Raw genomic sequence first — 15,192 nt, forward strand, 5'->3', positions numbered from 1 at the left:
GTCTTGTCACCGCCTTCTCCTGCCTTAACCATCCTCTGCACAGCCGGGCTGGGAGGCCTCAGGAAAGGTCTGGAGGCTGCATGTACTGCTCTGGGCTAATCTCAGGGAAGCCTCTGGAAGTCTCCCTGAGGGCCCGCCCCAACCTCCGCCAACCCGCCCCCCACCCCACCTGCCTTGGGCCCTGAGGGTGGCCCCGCCCACAACCTGCCTCTGCTGCCTACCTCCCCTGGGAAGCCTGTGGAATGCCACTGGAGTACAGCTAGATAAAGTGCAGGCGCAGCCTCCCGCCCTACCCACCCCGCTTCTGAGCTCCCGGTGTCGAGCGTGAGTGAGGGGACCCAGGGCTTCCTCTGCGACGCCCCCAGACAGTTCCCCGCCGCCGCCACCAACGGAGGCGAGTGTGCGCCCCTGGGTGCTTTTCGGGAGGAGGTGATGCAAGCGCGGGTTGCGGGGAAAGACTGTGGGTAATAAGAATGTGGGGGTGGCTCTTGGGACCCAGAACCCCGCTGAACGAAGTTTGAAGGAAACAGTTCGTGGGCGGATGCCTCAAATTCAGGAATCCTGCATCCAGGTCCTGTGTGCTTCCTGGTTATCGCTGCAGATCTTAGCGTGAAGGGTGTCTGTCAGGGACACCGGCGGTAGTCACCATCTTCCCGCTTCTGCTGTGTCGTGCTCTGAGAGTGTACGTCTGTGTGCACCTGCAGGGGTGCCTGTGGCCGCGACTCTGGAGTTGTGTGCTGGGTCCATCCCCGCGGTGGGGTCTCCGCCTCCGTGTGAGTGAGCGGGTCTGATCCTGAGCTGCAGGTGCATGTGGGCCTGCTGTGTGCCTATCGGTGTAGAGCTTAAGGCAGCTGTGCGTGTGTGTCTGTGTGTGTGTTGGGGGGGGTGGGAAGTGGAATGCAGGTATGTGGAGGTGTGGGGGCACACCCACATGTAGGTGTTTGTGAGACACAGGGGGCACCCAGATGCCAGTCTGTAAGAACGGGAGGCCGCCCACCCCTGAGGAGAGCTGTTCTGAGGTGCCTCCTCTTCTGCTCTCACACACACCTGGGCGGAGGCTCAGTGGCTGCCCTGGAAGGCACAGGAAAGCTTAAGGGCAGGTGGTGGGTTCTTCCTCCCTGATCTCCCCTCTGGCCCTAGGCACTCACTCTCTCCCTTTCTGGGGACAGGCTGGGCTGTGAACCAAGGGGGAGACAGCACAGAGGTAGAGGAGGACCGAGGAGGGTATGTTCTGCTTTCTAAAAAAATGGGGCAATTTCACATGATATAAAATTAAGCATTTTGAAGTTACACATCATTGGTGTTTAGCACATTCACAATGTTGTGCAACCATCACCCCTTTCTAGTTGCCAAATATTCTCATCACCCCAAAAGGAAACACTGCCTTCATTAGTAGTCACTTCCCCCTTGCCCCCTGCCCAGGCTCCAGCTTCCCCCCAACCCCTAATATGCTTGTTGTGTCTACGAATTTGCATATTTTAGGTATTTCATATTACCGGAATCAGACAAACTTTTGTTCAGACAACCTTTCATGCCTGGCTCTTTTTTCACATAGCATAATGTTTTCAAGGTTCATTTACGACGCTGCATGTGTTCGTACTTTGATGTGTAAAAAACACATGACATAAAATTTATTATCTTAACCATTTTTAAGTATGTAGTTCCGGTGGTGGTAAGGATATTCACATTGTTGCGTAATAGATCTGCAGAACTCTTTTCATCTTGCAAAACAGAGACTCTATACCCATTAAACAAAACTTGCAGTTTCCCACTCCCTGTAGTCCTTGGCAACCTCCATTCTACTTTGTTTCTATGAATTTGACTGCTCTAGATACCTCACATAAGTGGGATCGTACAGGATTTCTCCTTTTTGGGCGACTAGCTGATTCCACGTAGCATAATGTTCTCAAGGTTCATTCGCGTTGTGGCATGTGACAGGATTTCCTTCCTCTCAAGGCTGAATGCTCTTCCCTTGTATGGATATATCACATCTTGTTTACCCATCCATCCACCAATGGACACTGGGTTTTTTTTCTATCTCAAGGCTATTGTGACTAGTGCTTCTATGACCAGGAGTGTGCAAATATCTCTTCCAGACCCTGCTTTTGCCACTTTTGCATATATATCCAGAAGTGGGATGGCTGAGGCATAGGTAGTTCTACTTCTAACTTTTTGAGGACCATTCATACTGTTTTCTGCAGCCGTTGTACGACTGTGCGATCCCACCAACAATGCGCAGAGTTCTAATTTCTCTACCTCCTTGCCATTTAAATGGCACAACTCGGTGCCATTCAACCATCCGCAATATTGTGCCACCAACACCTGTATTTAGTTCCAAGAGATTTCACCACCCCAGAAGGAAATCTGCAACCCATTTAACAGTCACTCCCCATTGCACTCTACTCCCGTTTCCTGGCAACTAATAGGCTTTCTGTCTTGATGAGTTTACCTATTCTGGATATTTCAAATAAATGAAATCATACAATATGTGGTCTTTGTGGCTGGCTTCTTCCACTCAGCATATTGCCTTCGAGGTTCATCCATGTTGTAGCATGTTCAGTACTTCATGCTTTTGTATGCCTAAAAGATATTCCATCATATGGATACCACTTTCTGTTTATCCATTCATCTGTTGGTCCATCCTGCATTTTTAAAGAGGTGTTGCATTTTTGCATCAAGGCTGTCGATGGCAGAGAGAGGAAGAAAGATAGACAGAAAGACAGAGCGGTAACACTGGATGGAGCAGTTGCTTGGAAGGAGAGCTGTCCTCACGGGGAGCTGGGGCAGATGTGAGTCAGTTGCCACTCGGGGAAGGATATGAGAGAACCCACAGCTGCGAGCCTTGGTTGCTCCACAAAGCAGGAGGTTGGGGACAGGAGAGTGGGTAGGGCTTGAGGAGAGGGAAGGGGATTCAGAGAAGAGCATCGGTGAGTGACCAGAGATAGAGTGCCTAGCAGGGGCCAGAGAATGTGACTCTGGTAATGCTGGTCAGTGCCACACCCTTGTGGGGGACTCACACAAGTTAGACCACACAACAACAATAGTAGCTAAGAGCTGAACGTGCATCACCTCACCTAAGTGCCACTACAGCCCTGTGGAACGAAGATGATTATTCCATGTTCCCAGTGAGCCTGTAAGGGATAATGCTGAGAATTAACCAGAGCCTACATCCTCTCCATGCCACACAGGAGCGGTGACCTCCAGCTGAAGATAGCAATCAGGGTGTCGCTTGCACTTAAAATTCAGGAAGGATTTGGAATCACAGAGATGGAGAGAAGCATGGAGTGGCCAGCATGCTCAAAGGCAGGAAAGCCGGGTGGTTGTGCATGGAGCCAATGACAGTAATAACAGTAGTTGTAATTATTATTATCAGTATTATTTTTTACAGCGTTCTTACTATGCGCCAGGGCCTGCATTACACAACTGAGGCTCACGATCTTCTGTGAACCCCAAGCAGCTCCCAGGAGTGCTGACAGTCATCATGAGCAGCAGGTCATGGAGGGACTGGCCATGGTGTGGAGGGTGAGGGCCCCCCAACCCCGGGGAAGTCCTCCTGAGCCAGGCTCAGCATGGACCCAGAACTTGTGCCCACCAGGCTGCCTTCCCTCTCTCCCCACCCAGTGATGGCCGCCACGCTGGACCTAAACCACAGCTCCGTGTCTGAATTCATCCTCGTGGGCTTCTCCACCTTCCCACCACATCTCCTGCCCGTCTTCTTCCTGCTGTTCCTGCTCATGTACCTGTTCACCCTGCTGGGGAACCTGCTCATCATGGCCACTGTCTGGAGTGAACGTGGCCTGCACACACCCATGTACCTCTTCCTGTGTGCCCTGTCTATCTCCGAGATCCTTTACACCTTGTCCATCACCCCGCGCCTGCTGGCCGACCTGCTCTCCACCCGCCGCACCATCACCTTTGCAGCCTGTGTTAGCCAGATGTTCTTCTCCTTCACGTTCGGCTTCACCCACTCCTTCCTGCTCACCGTCATGGGCTACGACCGCTATGTGGCCATCTGCCACCCCTTGCGCTACAACGTACTCATGAGCCCCCGTGGCTGCGCCTGCCTGGTGGCCTGGTCCTGGGCTGGTGGCTCTGTCATAGGGCTGGTGGTGGCCACAGCCATTTTCCACCTCACCTTCTGTGGACCAAACGAAATCCAGCATTTTTTATGTCATGTGCCTCCTCTCTTGAAGCTGGCCTGTGGAACTGATGTATCAGTAGTAGCCCTGGGTGTGGGCCTGGTGTGCATCACCAACTTGTTGGGTTGCTTTCTGCTCATCCTCCTCTCCTACACCTTAATTGTGGCTGCCATCTTGAAGATCCCGTCTGCTGAGGGCCGGCACAAAGCCTTCTCTACCTGTGCGTCCCACCTTACTGTGGTCATTGTGCACTATGGCTTTGCCTCTATCATCTACCTTAAGCCCAAGGGTCTGCACTCCCACAAAAGCAACACCCTGATGGCCATCACGTACACGGTCCTCACACCCTTCCTCAGTCCCATCATCTTCAGTCTCAGGAACAAGGAGCTGAAGACTGCCATGAAGAAGACCTTCCTCAGCAAACTCTATCCCTCCAGCATCTAAGTGGCCAGTGTGAAGGTGGTTTTAGAAGAAGGTAGAAGGATGACCATACCCTCACCTGTAGGATTACAATGTCTACCTAGTAGGATTGGTAAAAAGACGTGTGACAACCTCTATGACATAGCAGGTGCTCAATAAATGTGAACTTTTCTTCTTCTTCCCCCCTTGGTTTGTGTCTTGGCTATTAGTTTTATTTGTAATCAAACAGCTTTCTTGAGATATAATCCACATGCCATATAATTCACCCATTTAAAGTACACAGTTCAATTGGTCTATAGTATATTCAGAGTTATGTGATCATCACCACCATCAATTTGAAACATTTTTGTCACCCAAAAAGGAAACCCCTACCCATTCAGTCCCCATTTCTTCTCCAACTCCCATAACCCCCAGCTATAGGAAACCACTTTTTTCAGAAAATGTTTAAATTTTTAAAAATTGAAATATAGTTGCCACACGATGTTATAGAAGTTTGAACTCTACAACATAGTGATTTGACACCACACAATGCTATTATAATACCATTGACTACATTTCCTATGCTGTACCTTTCGTCCCGTGACTTACTCATTCCACTCTCCTGTTCTGAACGTTTCATATAAATGGAATTACACTAGGTGGTCATTTTGACTGAGTCCTCTCACTTAGCACAATGTGTTCAAGCTTCCTTCATGTTGTAGATGTATGAGACCTTCATTCCTTTTTATTGCCAAATACTATTCCATTGTGTGGACATACTGTATTTCTTTTTTTTTAATTTTATTTTATTATGTTATAGTAATCACCGTACATTTCATCATTAGTTTTTGATGTAGTGTTCCATGATTCATTGTTTTGTGGAACGTACTGTATTTCTTTTCTTTTCTTTTTTTTAATTTAAATTTTAGTTAGTTAACATACAGTGCAATATTGATTTCTGGAGTAGAATTCAGTGGCTCATCACTTACATACAACACTCAGAGCTCATCACAAGGGCCCTCCTTAATATTCATCACCCACCTAGCCCATCCCTCATCTACTTCCCTTCATCAACCCTCAGTTTGTTCTCCATCATTAAGAGTCTCTTATGGCTTGTTTCCCTCTCTCCCTTTTCCCCAATCCCACACCTTCATGTGTTTTGTTTCTTAAATTCCATATATGAGTGAAATCTTAAGGTATTTGTCTTTCTCTGACTGACTTATTTCACTTAGTATAATACCCTCTAGCTCCATCCATGTCGTTGCAAGTGGTAAGATTTCATATTTTTATGGCTGAGTAATATTCTGTTGTGTATTTATATATACCACATCTTCCTTATCCATTCATCACTCAGTGGACATTGGGCCTCTCTCCATAGTTTGGCCATTGTTGATAATGGTATATACTGTATTTCATCTGTCTGTTTATCACTTGCTAAACTTCTTAGTATTTCTACTTTTTGCCATTTTGAATACTGTCACTAGGAATGTTTGTGTACCCTTTTTTCTTGAATATATGGTTTCACACTGCTGCATGTATACTATGGAGTGGATTTTTTTGGAACCAATGATAACTCTATGTTTAATTTTTTAAAGAAAGTTCCAGACTGCTTTCCAAAGTGGCTGCACCCCTCTATATTCCCACCAGCCTCGACGTAGGGTTCAAATTTCTCCCATCTTTGCCAACATTTGTTATTACCTGTCCTGTTAGTTATAGCTATCTGAGTGGTAAGAAGTGGTATATCGTGGTGGTTTTGATTTTCATTTCTCTGATAAGTAATGATGTTGTGCATCTCATCACATGCTTTTGGCCATTTCTATGTGTTATTGGAGAAATGCTGTTGAGATATTTCACCTATTTTTTAAATTGGTTTGTTTGTCTTTTTGTTGAGTTGTAATAATTCTTCATGTTTCTAATTAACAAGGCCCTTATCAGTTAGGTGAGTTTCAAGTATTGTCTCACATCCTATAAGTTGTCTTTTCACTCTCTTGTTGGTATTCTTTGCAGTATGGAAGATTTTAATTCTGATGACATCCAATTTATGTACTGGTTTCCTTCATTGCTTATGGTTTTGGTGTCATGTCTAAGAAATGACTGCTTAATCCAAGGTCATGGAGATGCTCAGCTATGCTGTCCTCTAAGAACAGTATAGTTTTAGCTTTTACACTTAGGCCTTTGATCCATTTTGAATTAATTTTTGTACATAGCATGAAGTAGGGACTGAATCTTAGATTTGACTGGTTCAATGTAGCTGCAATCTCCTTGAAAACGACCCTGTATGAACTGCCATCAAATCCCCAGACATGTGATTATATAGTGGGGAAAGGGGAGTCACTACACACAGGTGTGGGCATATACATTATTCAGATGCAATTAGCAAACAGTAATATTATTTCCAGCTCTTGGGTTGCTGGTACAGCAATGGTAAAAACTAATGATAGTCATCATGTGACTATATACAATATGTTGGGCATTATACTATATTCAGCACTCTTAATATAGCATCTCTTTATTCCTAAAAACCTGTAAAAAAGGGGAATAGGGAAATTTGTGCCAGCAAAATATACGGCTTGTTATTTATAATTTCCCAATGCCTTTGAAATCATAGGTATAGACTTATTTCTGAGTGCAGCATTTGGTATGAGGATGGAGGGGAGCGGAGGGGGAGAGAGAGAGAAATTTCTGTAAGTTAGCAGTGGAACAGAGGCATCTAGGCAAGGAAAGGAAAGAAGTGGTGACTGCATCTGATAGGGCTGCAAGCTCTGCTGGGTGGGGAAGGGAACAGTGGGAGAAAGGTGAAGATCTTATTACTGGTAGTGATGGTGTCTTTTTTTAATTTAATTTTATTATGTTATGTTAGTCACCATACAATACATCGTTAGTTTTTGATGTAGTGATCCACAATTCATTGTTTTCGTATAACACCCAGTTCTCTGTGCAATACATGCCCTCCTTAATACCCATCACCAGGCTAACCCATCCCCCCACCCCCTTCCCCTCTAAAACCCTCAGTCTATTTCTCAGAGTCCATAGTCTCTCATGGTTCATCTCTCCCTCTGATTTCCCCCCTTCATTTTTCCCTTCCAACTCCTAAAGTCCTCCATGCTATTCCTTATGTTCCACAAATAAGTGAAACCATATGATAGTTGACTTTCTGTGCTTGACTTATTTCACTTAGCATAATCTCCTCCAGTCCCATCCATGTCAATGCAAAAGTTGGGTATTCATCCTTTCTGTTGGCTGAGTAATATGCCATTGTATAGATGGACCACATCTTCTTTATCCATTCATCTGTTGAAGGGCATCTCGGCTCCTTCCACAGTTTGGCTATTGCGGACATTGCTGCTAGGAACATTGGGGTGCATATGGCCCATCTTTTCCCTACATCTGCGTCTTTGGGGTAAATACCCAGGAGTGCCATGGCTGGGTCATAGGTAGCTCTATTTTTAATTTTTTGAGGAACCTCCACACTGTTTTCCAAAGTGGCTGTACCAACTTGCATTCCCACCAACAGTGTAAGAGGGTTCCCCTTTCTCCACAACCTCTCCAACATTTGTTGTTTCTTGCCTTGTCAATTTTTGCCCTTCTAACTGGTGTAAGGTGGTATCTCAATGTGGTTTTGATTTGAATTTCCCTGATGGCTAATGATGATGAACATTTTTTCATGTGTCTGTTAGCCATTTGTATGTCTTCTTTGGAGAAGTGTCTGTTCATGTCTTCTGCCCATTTTTTGACTTGATTATTTGTTTTTTGGGTGTTGAGTTTGAGAAGTTCTTTATAGATCTTGGATACCAGCCCTTTGTCTGTGGTGTCATTTGCAAATATCTTGTCCCATTTTGTGGGTTGCCTCTTTGTTTTGTTGACTGTTTCCTTTGCTGTGCAGAAGCTTTTTATCTTGATGAAGTCCCAAAAGTTCATTTTTGCTTTTGTTTCACTAGCCTTTGGAGATGTATCTTGAAAGAAGTTGCTGTGGCCAATGTCAAAGAGGTTACTGCCTGTGTTCTCCTCTAGGATTTTGATGGATTCTTGTCTCACATTGAGGTCTTTCATCCAGTTTGAGTTCATCTTTGTGTATGGTGTTAGATAACGGTCCAGTTTCATTCTTCTGCATGTGGCTGTCCAATTTTCTCAGCACCATTTATTGAAGAGACTGTCTTCTTTCCATTGCATACTTTTTCGTGCTTTGTCGAAGATTATTTGACCATAGAGTTGAAGGTCCTTATCTGGGCTCTCTAGTCTGTTCCATTGGTCTATGTGTCTGTTTTTTGTGCCAGTACCATGCTGTCTTGGTGATCACTGCTTTGTGGGTTGCACACCCAACGTGGGGCTTGAACTCACAACCCTGAGATCAAGAGTTGCATGCTCCACCCACTGAGCCAGCCACACTTGTGATCACTGCTTTGTAATATAGCTTGAAATCAGGCAACGTGATGCCCCCAGCTTTGTTTTTCTTTTTCAACATTTCCTTGGCGATTCGGGGTCTTCTCTGATTCCATACAAATTTTAAGATTGTTTGTTCCAGCATTTTGAAAAATGTCATTGGAATTTTCATCAGGATGGCATTGAAGGTATAGATTCCTTTGGGTAGCATAGACATTTTAACAATATTTATTATTCTGATCCATGAGCATGGAATATTTTCCCATCTTTTTGTGTCTTCTTCAGTTTCGTTCATGAATGTTCTGTAGTTCCTAGAATATAGATCCTTTACCTCTTTGGTTAGGTTTATTCCTAGGTATCTTATGGTTTTTGGTCCTATTGTAAATGGAATCATTTCTCTAATTTCTGAAAAGATGGCAGAGGAGTAGTGGACCCTATTCCAACTAGTCCCTGGAATTGAACTGGATATCTACCAGACCACTCTGAACAGCCACAAAATCAGCCTGAGATGTAAGAAGATCTGGATATCTACAAACAGAATATAGCAGGTGGTTGGTTTTGAGGTACGAAGCAGGGAGCCAAGATTCCGCGGGCAGATATCAGAGGATAAACTGCAGCAGGAGGGAGCCTGGTCATGGGGATCCTACACCACCAGTGAGCGATAGCCTCCCACGATGGGGACGGGGCACAGACTCGCAGACTGGTAGCATTGGGGGAAAGGACTTTAGATGGAAACTGGAGCAGTGGGCCACACGTGCAAACTGGGGGTGACTGGTGGTTTTAGAAGTACAAAGGGCAGAGATGAGCCTGACTTGGAGGCGAGGACTGGGAGTGTTGCTGAGGGGTGCACAACCCAAGACACTGCTGTTTATAGCAGCACAGACAGAAACGGAGATAGTGTGGCCTGGAGAGCTCACTGAAGAACAGACTGTGATCTCTCTGCTCTGAGGCAGAGGGCTGGAAACAGTCTCTTCTGCTCTCTCAGAAGAGACGTGGAAAGCCGCCAGGGAAAGCCGCCAGAGAACAAAAGCTCCAAAAAACTGGTTCGCACTGAGCTCATCCCCCACCACAGGGGGCAGGGCAACTCTGCCCAAACAGGGTTGCCTGAGAAACAACGTGGCAGGCCCCTCCCCCAGAAGACAGGCTGGGAGAACAAGAGGCCAGCAACCCTAGGGTCCCTAGAAAACAGGTGCATCTTGCTTGGGTTCTGGTCAATAATTTGGACTCTATACATTCCCTCAACCACCCATCAACAGAATGACTAGGAGAAGGAACCCCCAAAATAGGAAAGACTCAGAGATTATGACATATGCCACAGATTTACAAATGGATTCAGATATAACCAAGATGTCGGAGATGGAATTCAAGCTAGCAATTGTGAAGACAATAGCTAGAATGCAGAAATCAATTAATGGCAACATAGAGTCTCTAAGGGCAGAAATGAAAGCTGAATTGGCAGAACTTAAAAATGCTATCAATGAGATCCAATCTAATCTAGACAATCTAACAGCTAGGGTAAGTGAGGCAGAAGAATGAATTATTGACCTGGTAGACAATTTAATAGATAAAAAGGGAAAAGAAGAGGCCAGGGAAAAACAACTCAGAATCCATGAAAATAGAATCAGAGAAATAAGTGACACCATGAAGCGTCCCAGTGTCAGAATTATTGGAATCCCGGAGGGGGTGGTGAGAGAGAGAGGACTAGAAGATATATTTGAGCAAATTGTAGCTGAGAACTTCCCTAATCTGGGGAATGAAACAAACATTCGTGTTTCTATTTCCTTGGTGTTAGTCGTGATCTCTCCCCTTTCATTCATAATTTTATTAATTTGGGTCCTTTCTCTTTTCTGTTGGATAAGTCTGGCCAGTGGTTTATCGATCTTATTAATTCTTTCAAAGAACCAGCTTCTAGTTTCATTGATCTGATCCACTGTGTGTCTGGTTTCTAATTCATTAATTTCTGCTCTAATTTTAATTATTTCTCTTCTAACACGTGGCTTAGGCATCATTTGTTGCTTTTTCTCTAGTTCTTTAAGGTGTAGAGTTAGTTGGTGAACTCGGGATTTTTCTATTTTTTTTTGGAATGAGGCTTGGATGACTATGTATTTCCCCTTAGGACCGCCTTTGCAGTATCCCAAAAGTTTTGGACAAATGTGTTTTCATTCTCATTGGTTTCCATGAATTGTTCAAGTTCTTCTTTGAATTCCTGCTTGACCCAAACATTCTTGAGCAAAGTGGTCTTTAGTTTCCAAGTGTTCGAATTTCTTCCAAAATTTTTCTTGTGATTGAGTTCTAGTTTTAAAGGATTATGGTCTGGAGAGGAGGAGCAAGATGGCGGAGGAGTAGGAGACCTAGATTTCGTCTGGTCTCAGGAATTCAGCTGAATAGGAATCAAACCATTCTGAACAACTACGAACTCAACAGGAGATCGAACAGGAGAGTAGCAACAACTCTCTGAACAGAGAAGCGACCACTTACTGGAAGGTAGGACGTGCGGAGAAGTGAATCCGAGGCGATATTCGGGAAGATAGACGGCAGGGGAGGGGGTCTCCGTCGGCCGCTTCTGGCAAGTGATAGAGCCGGGGAGCACAAAATCAGAACGTTTAGAAGTCGGCTCCGCTGAGGGACGTGGCTGCAGTGGCTAAGCAGGGGGTGGAAACCTCCCGGGACAGTGTGGTCTCAGGACCCTTGGGGTCACAGAAAGACCGGGGGAGCCTGAGTGTGCCAGAGCTCCCAGGTATCGGAGCAGGGAAGCCGGCTGCAGAGACGGAGCTGAGGCGTGGGCTCTCAGCTCGGGGTTGCCATAAACTGTGATCCATGGCCCAGTTGGGCCACTGCTCCTCCAGCAGGGACCCAACAAGTGGCAGAGCCGGGGAGACTCCCCTTCCTTCCTGGGGAGGAGCGGCGCGGGAACAAACCACAGGGATCTGCTGGGTTTGGAGACTCCACACGGGGTCGGGTGCCAGAGATAGCAACGCTAGGTCACAGGCCGGGTGAGCACGGAGAGCGGCCGGAGACCGGGGACACAGGAGTGACTGCTTTTCACTGGGGGCGCACTGAGGAGTGGGGCCCCGAGTTCTCAGCTCCTCCGGGTGGAGATTGGGAGGCCATCATTTTTGCCCTGGTCCTCCAAAGCTGTACCGAGAGCTTGCAGGGAACAAAAGCTCCTGAGATCAAACCTGAACAGCTTGCTTAGCCCGGACCGACAAGGACGGGGCAATTCAGCCTCGGGCAAAGACATTTGGAAACCACAGCAACAGGCCCCTCCCCCAGAAGATCAGCACGAACAGCCAGCAAGCCAAGACCAAGTTTACCGATCAAGGAGAAAGGGAGAACTCCAGCGCTAGGGGAATACTGCACATAGAATTCATGACTTTTTTTTACCATGATTCATTAGTTCACCAAAGTTAATTATTGTTAACTGTTTTTTTTTCTTTTTCTTTTTCCCTTTTTCAACCAACATCTTATCAATCTCTTTTTTTAAAAAAAAACATTTTTTATTTTTCATTTTTAGAGTCATATTTTATCCCTTCATAGTAGTTACCCTTATTTTTGGCATATATATATAAGTTGTTCTCTCTTTAAAATTTTGAGAAACAGTTTCTTCTAACAGATCAAAATATACCCTAAATCATTAGTGTATGGCTCTGTTCTAGTCTCCTGCCTGATCACATTCTCTCCCTTTTTTCTTTTTTTTCTTAAATCTTCTTCTTTCTTTTTTCAAACAACTTCTTATCTTATCAAGTCCTTTTATAAAATCTTTTATACTTTTCATCTTTACAGTCATCTTCCATCCCTTCATTGTATCAACCCTTATTTTGTACATATATGTCTTTCTTCCCTTAAAATTTTAGGAGGCACTTTTTTCTAACAGACCAAAATACGCCCAAAATCTAGTGTGTGGCACTGATCTATGCACTAGCCTGATCATATTTGATCACATTCTGCTTTTTTTGTATTGTTCTGTTTTTGTTTTTATCTTTTTTTTCTTTTTTTTTCTCTTTCTTTTTTCTTTCTTTCCCTTTCTTTCCCCCTGGTTTCAGGTCTTTTCTGATTTGTATACAGTATATTTGCTGGGGACGTTGTAAACCTGTTAGCATTTTGTTCTCTCATTCATCTAATCTCCTCTGGACAAAATGACAAGACGAAAAAATCACCTCAGCAAAAAGAACAAGAGGTAGTACCGTCAGCCAGGGACCTACTCAATACGGACATTAGTACAATGTCGGACCTAGAGTTCAGAATCATGACTTTAAAGATACCAGCTGGGCTTGAAAAAAGCGTGGAAGTTATTAGAGAAACCCTTTCTGGAGAAATAAAAGAACTAAAATCTAACCAAGCCGAAATCAAAAAGGCTATTGATGAGGTGCAATAAAAAATGGGGGCACTAATTGCTAGGATAAATGAGGCAGAAGAGAGAATCGGTGATATAGAACACCAAATGATGGAAAATAAAGAGGCTGAGAAAAAGAGAGAGAAAAAACTACAGGATCACGAGGGCAGAATTCGAGAGATAAGTGATACGATAAGACGAAACAACATTAGAATAATTGGGATCCCAGAAGAAGAAGAAAGAGAGAGAGGGGCAGAAGGTATATTGGAGCAAATAATAGCAGAGAACTTCCCTAATGTGAGGAAGGAAACAGGCATCAAAATCCAGGAGGCACAGAGAACCCCTCTCAAAATCAATAAAAATAGGTCAACACCCCGACATCTAATAGTAAAACTTACGAGTCTCAGAGACAAAGAGAAAATCCTGAAAGCAGCTCAGGAGAAGAGATATGTAACCTACAATGGTATAAATATTAGATTGGCAACAGACCTATCCACAGAGACCTGGCACGCCAGAAAGGACTGGCAAGATATCTTCAGAGAACTAAACGAGAAAAATATGCAGCCAAGAGTACTATATCCAGCTAGGCTGTCATTGAAAATAGAAGGAGAGAGAAGAAGCTTCGAGGACAAACAAAAACTAAAGGAATTTGCAAACACGAAACCAGCCCTCCAAGAAATATTGAAAGGGGTCCTCTAAGCAAAGAGAGAGCCTAAAAGCAGCAAAGATCAGAAAGGAACACAGACAACATACAGTAACAGTCACCTTACAGGCAATCCAATGGCACTAAATTCATATCTTTCAATAGTTACCCTGAATGTAAATGGGCTAAATGCCCCAATCAAAAGACACAGGCTATCAGATTGGATTAAAAAATAAGACCCATCCATATGCTGTCTGCAAGAGACTCATTTTAGACCCAAAGACACCCCCAGATTGAAAGTGAGGGGGTGGAAAACCATTTACCATGCTAATGGACACCAAAAGAAAGCTGGGGTGGCAATCCTTATATCAGACAAACTAGATTTTAAAACAAAGACTGTAATAAGAGATGAGGAAGGACACTATATCCTACTTAAAGGTTCTATCCAACAAGAAGATCTAACAATTGTAAATATCTATGCCCCGAACATGGGAGCAGCCAATTATATAAGGCAATTAATAACAAAAGCAAAGAAACACATTGACAACAATACAATACTAGTGGGGGACTTTAACACCCCCCTGACTGAAATGGACAGATCACCTAAGCAAAAGATCAACAAGGAAAGAAAGACTTTAAATGACACACTGGACCAAATGGACTTCATAGACATATTCAGAACATTCCATCCCAAAGCAACGGAATACACATTCTTCTCTAGTGCCCATGGAACATTCTCCAGAATTGATCACATCCTAGGTCACAAATCAGGTCTCAACCGGTACCAAAAGATTGGGATCATTCCCTGCCTATTTTCAGACCACAATGCTTTGAAACTAGAACTCAACCACAAGAGGAAAGTCGGAAAGAACTCAAATACATGGAGGCTAAAGAGCATCCTACTAAAGAATGAATGGGTCAACCAGGAAATTAAAGAAGAATTAAAAAAATTCATGGAAACCAATGAAAATGAAAATACAACTGTCCAAAATCTTTGGGATACAGCAAAGGCAGTCCTGAGAGGAAAGTATATAGCAATACAAGCCTTTCTCAAGAAACAAGAAAGGTCTCAAATACACAACCTAACCCTACACCTAAAGGAGCTGGAGAAAGAACAGCAAAGAAAGCCTAAACCCAGCAGGAGAAGAGAAATCATAAAGATCAGAGAAGAAATCAATGAAATAGAAACCAAAAGAACAGTAGAACAGATCAACGAAACTAGGAGCTGGTTCTTTGAAAGAATTAACAAGATTGATAAACCCCTGGCCAGACTGATCAAAAAGAAAAGAGAAATGACC

The 15,192-nt window shown here is 44.3% G+C and overlaps 1 protein-coding gene across 1 annotated transcript; it reads left to right on the forward strand.

The window, feature by feature from the left end:
• The first annotated feature begins 3,623 nt into the window (after positions 1-3,623).
• On the forward strand, positions 3,624-4,583 carry LOC114204119 (olfactory receptor 10H2-like). The gene has a single exon (XM_028097319.2). The coding sequence runs from the start codon at positions 3,624-3,626 to the stop codon at positions 4,581-4,583; it is 960 nt and encodes a 319-aa protein (XP_027953120.2).
• Positions 4,584-15,192: the final 10,609 nt, after the last annotated feature.

The sequence above is a fragment of the Eumetopias jubatus genome, unplaced genomic scaffold (assembly GCF_037043125.1).
Source record: "Eumetopias jubatus isolate StellerSeaLion01/CBP00866 unplaced genomic scaffold, mEumJub1_p1.0 scaffold_1, whole genome shotgun sequence".
Taxonomy (NCBI): Eukaryota; Metazoa; Chordata; class Mammalia; order Carnivora; family Otariidae; genus Eumetopias; species Eumetopias jubatus.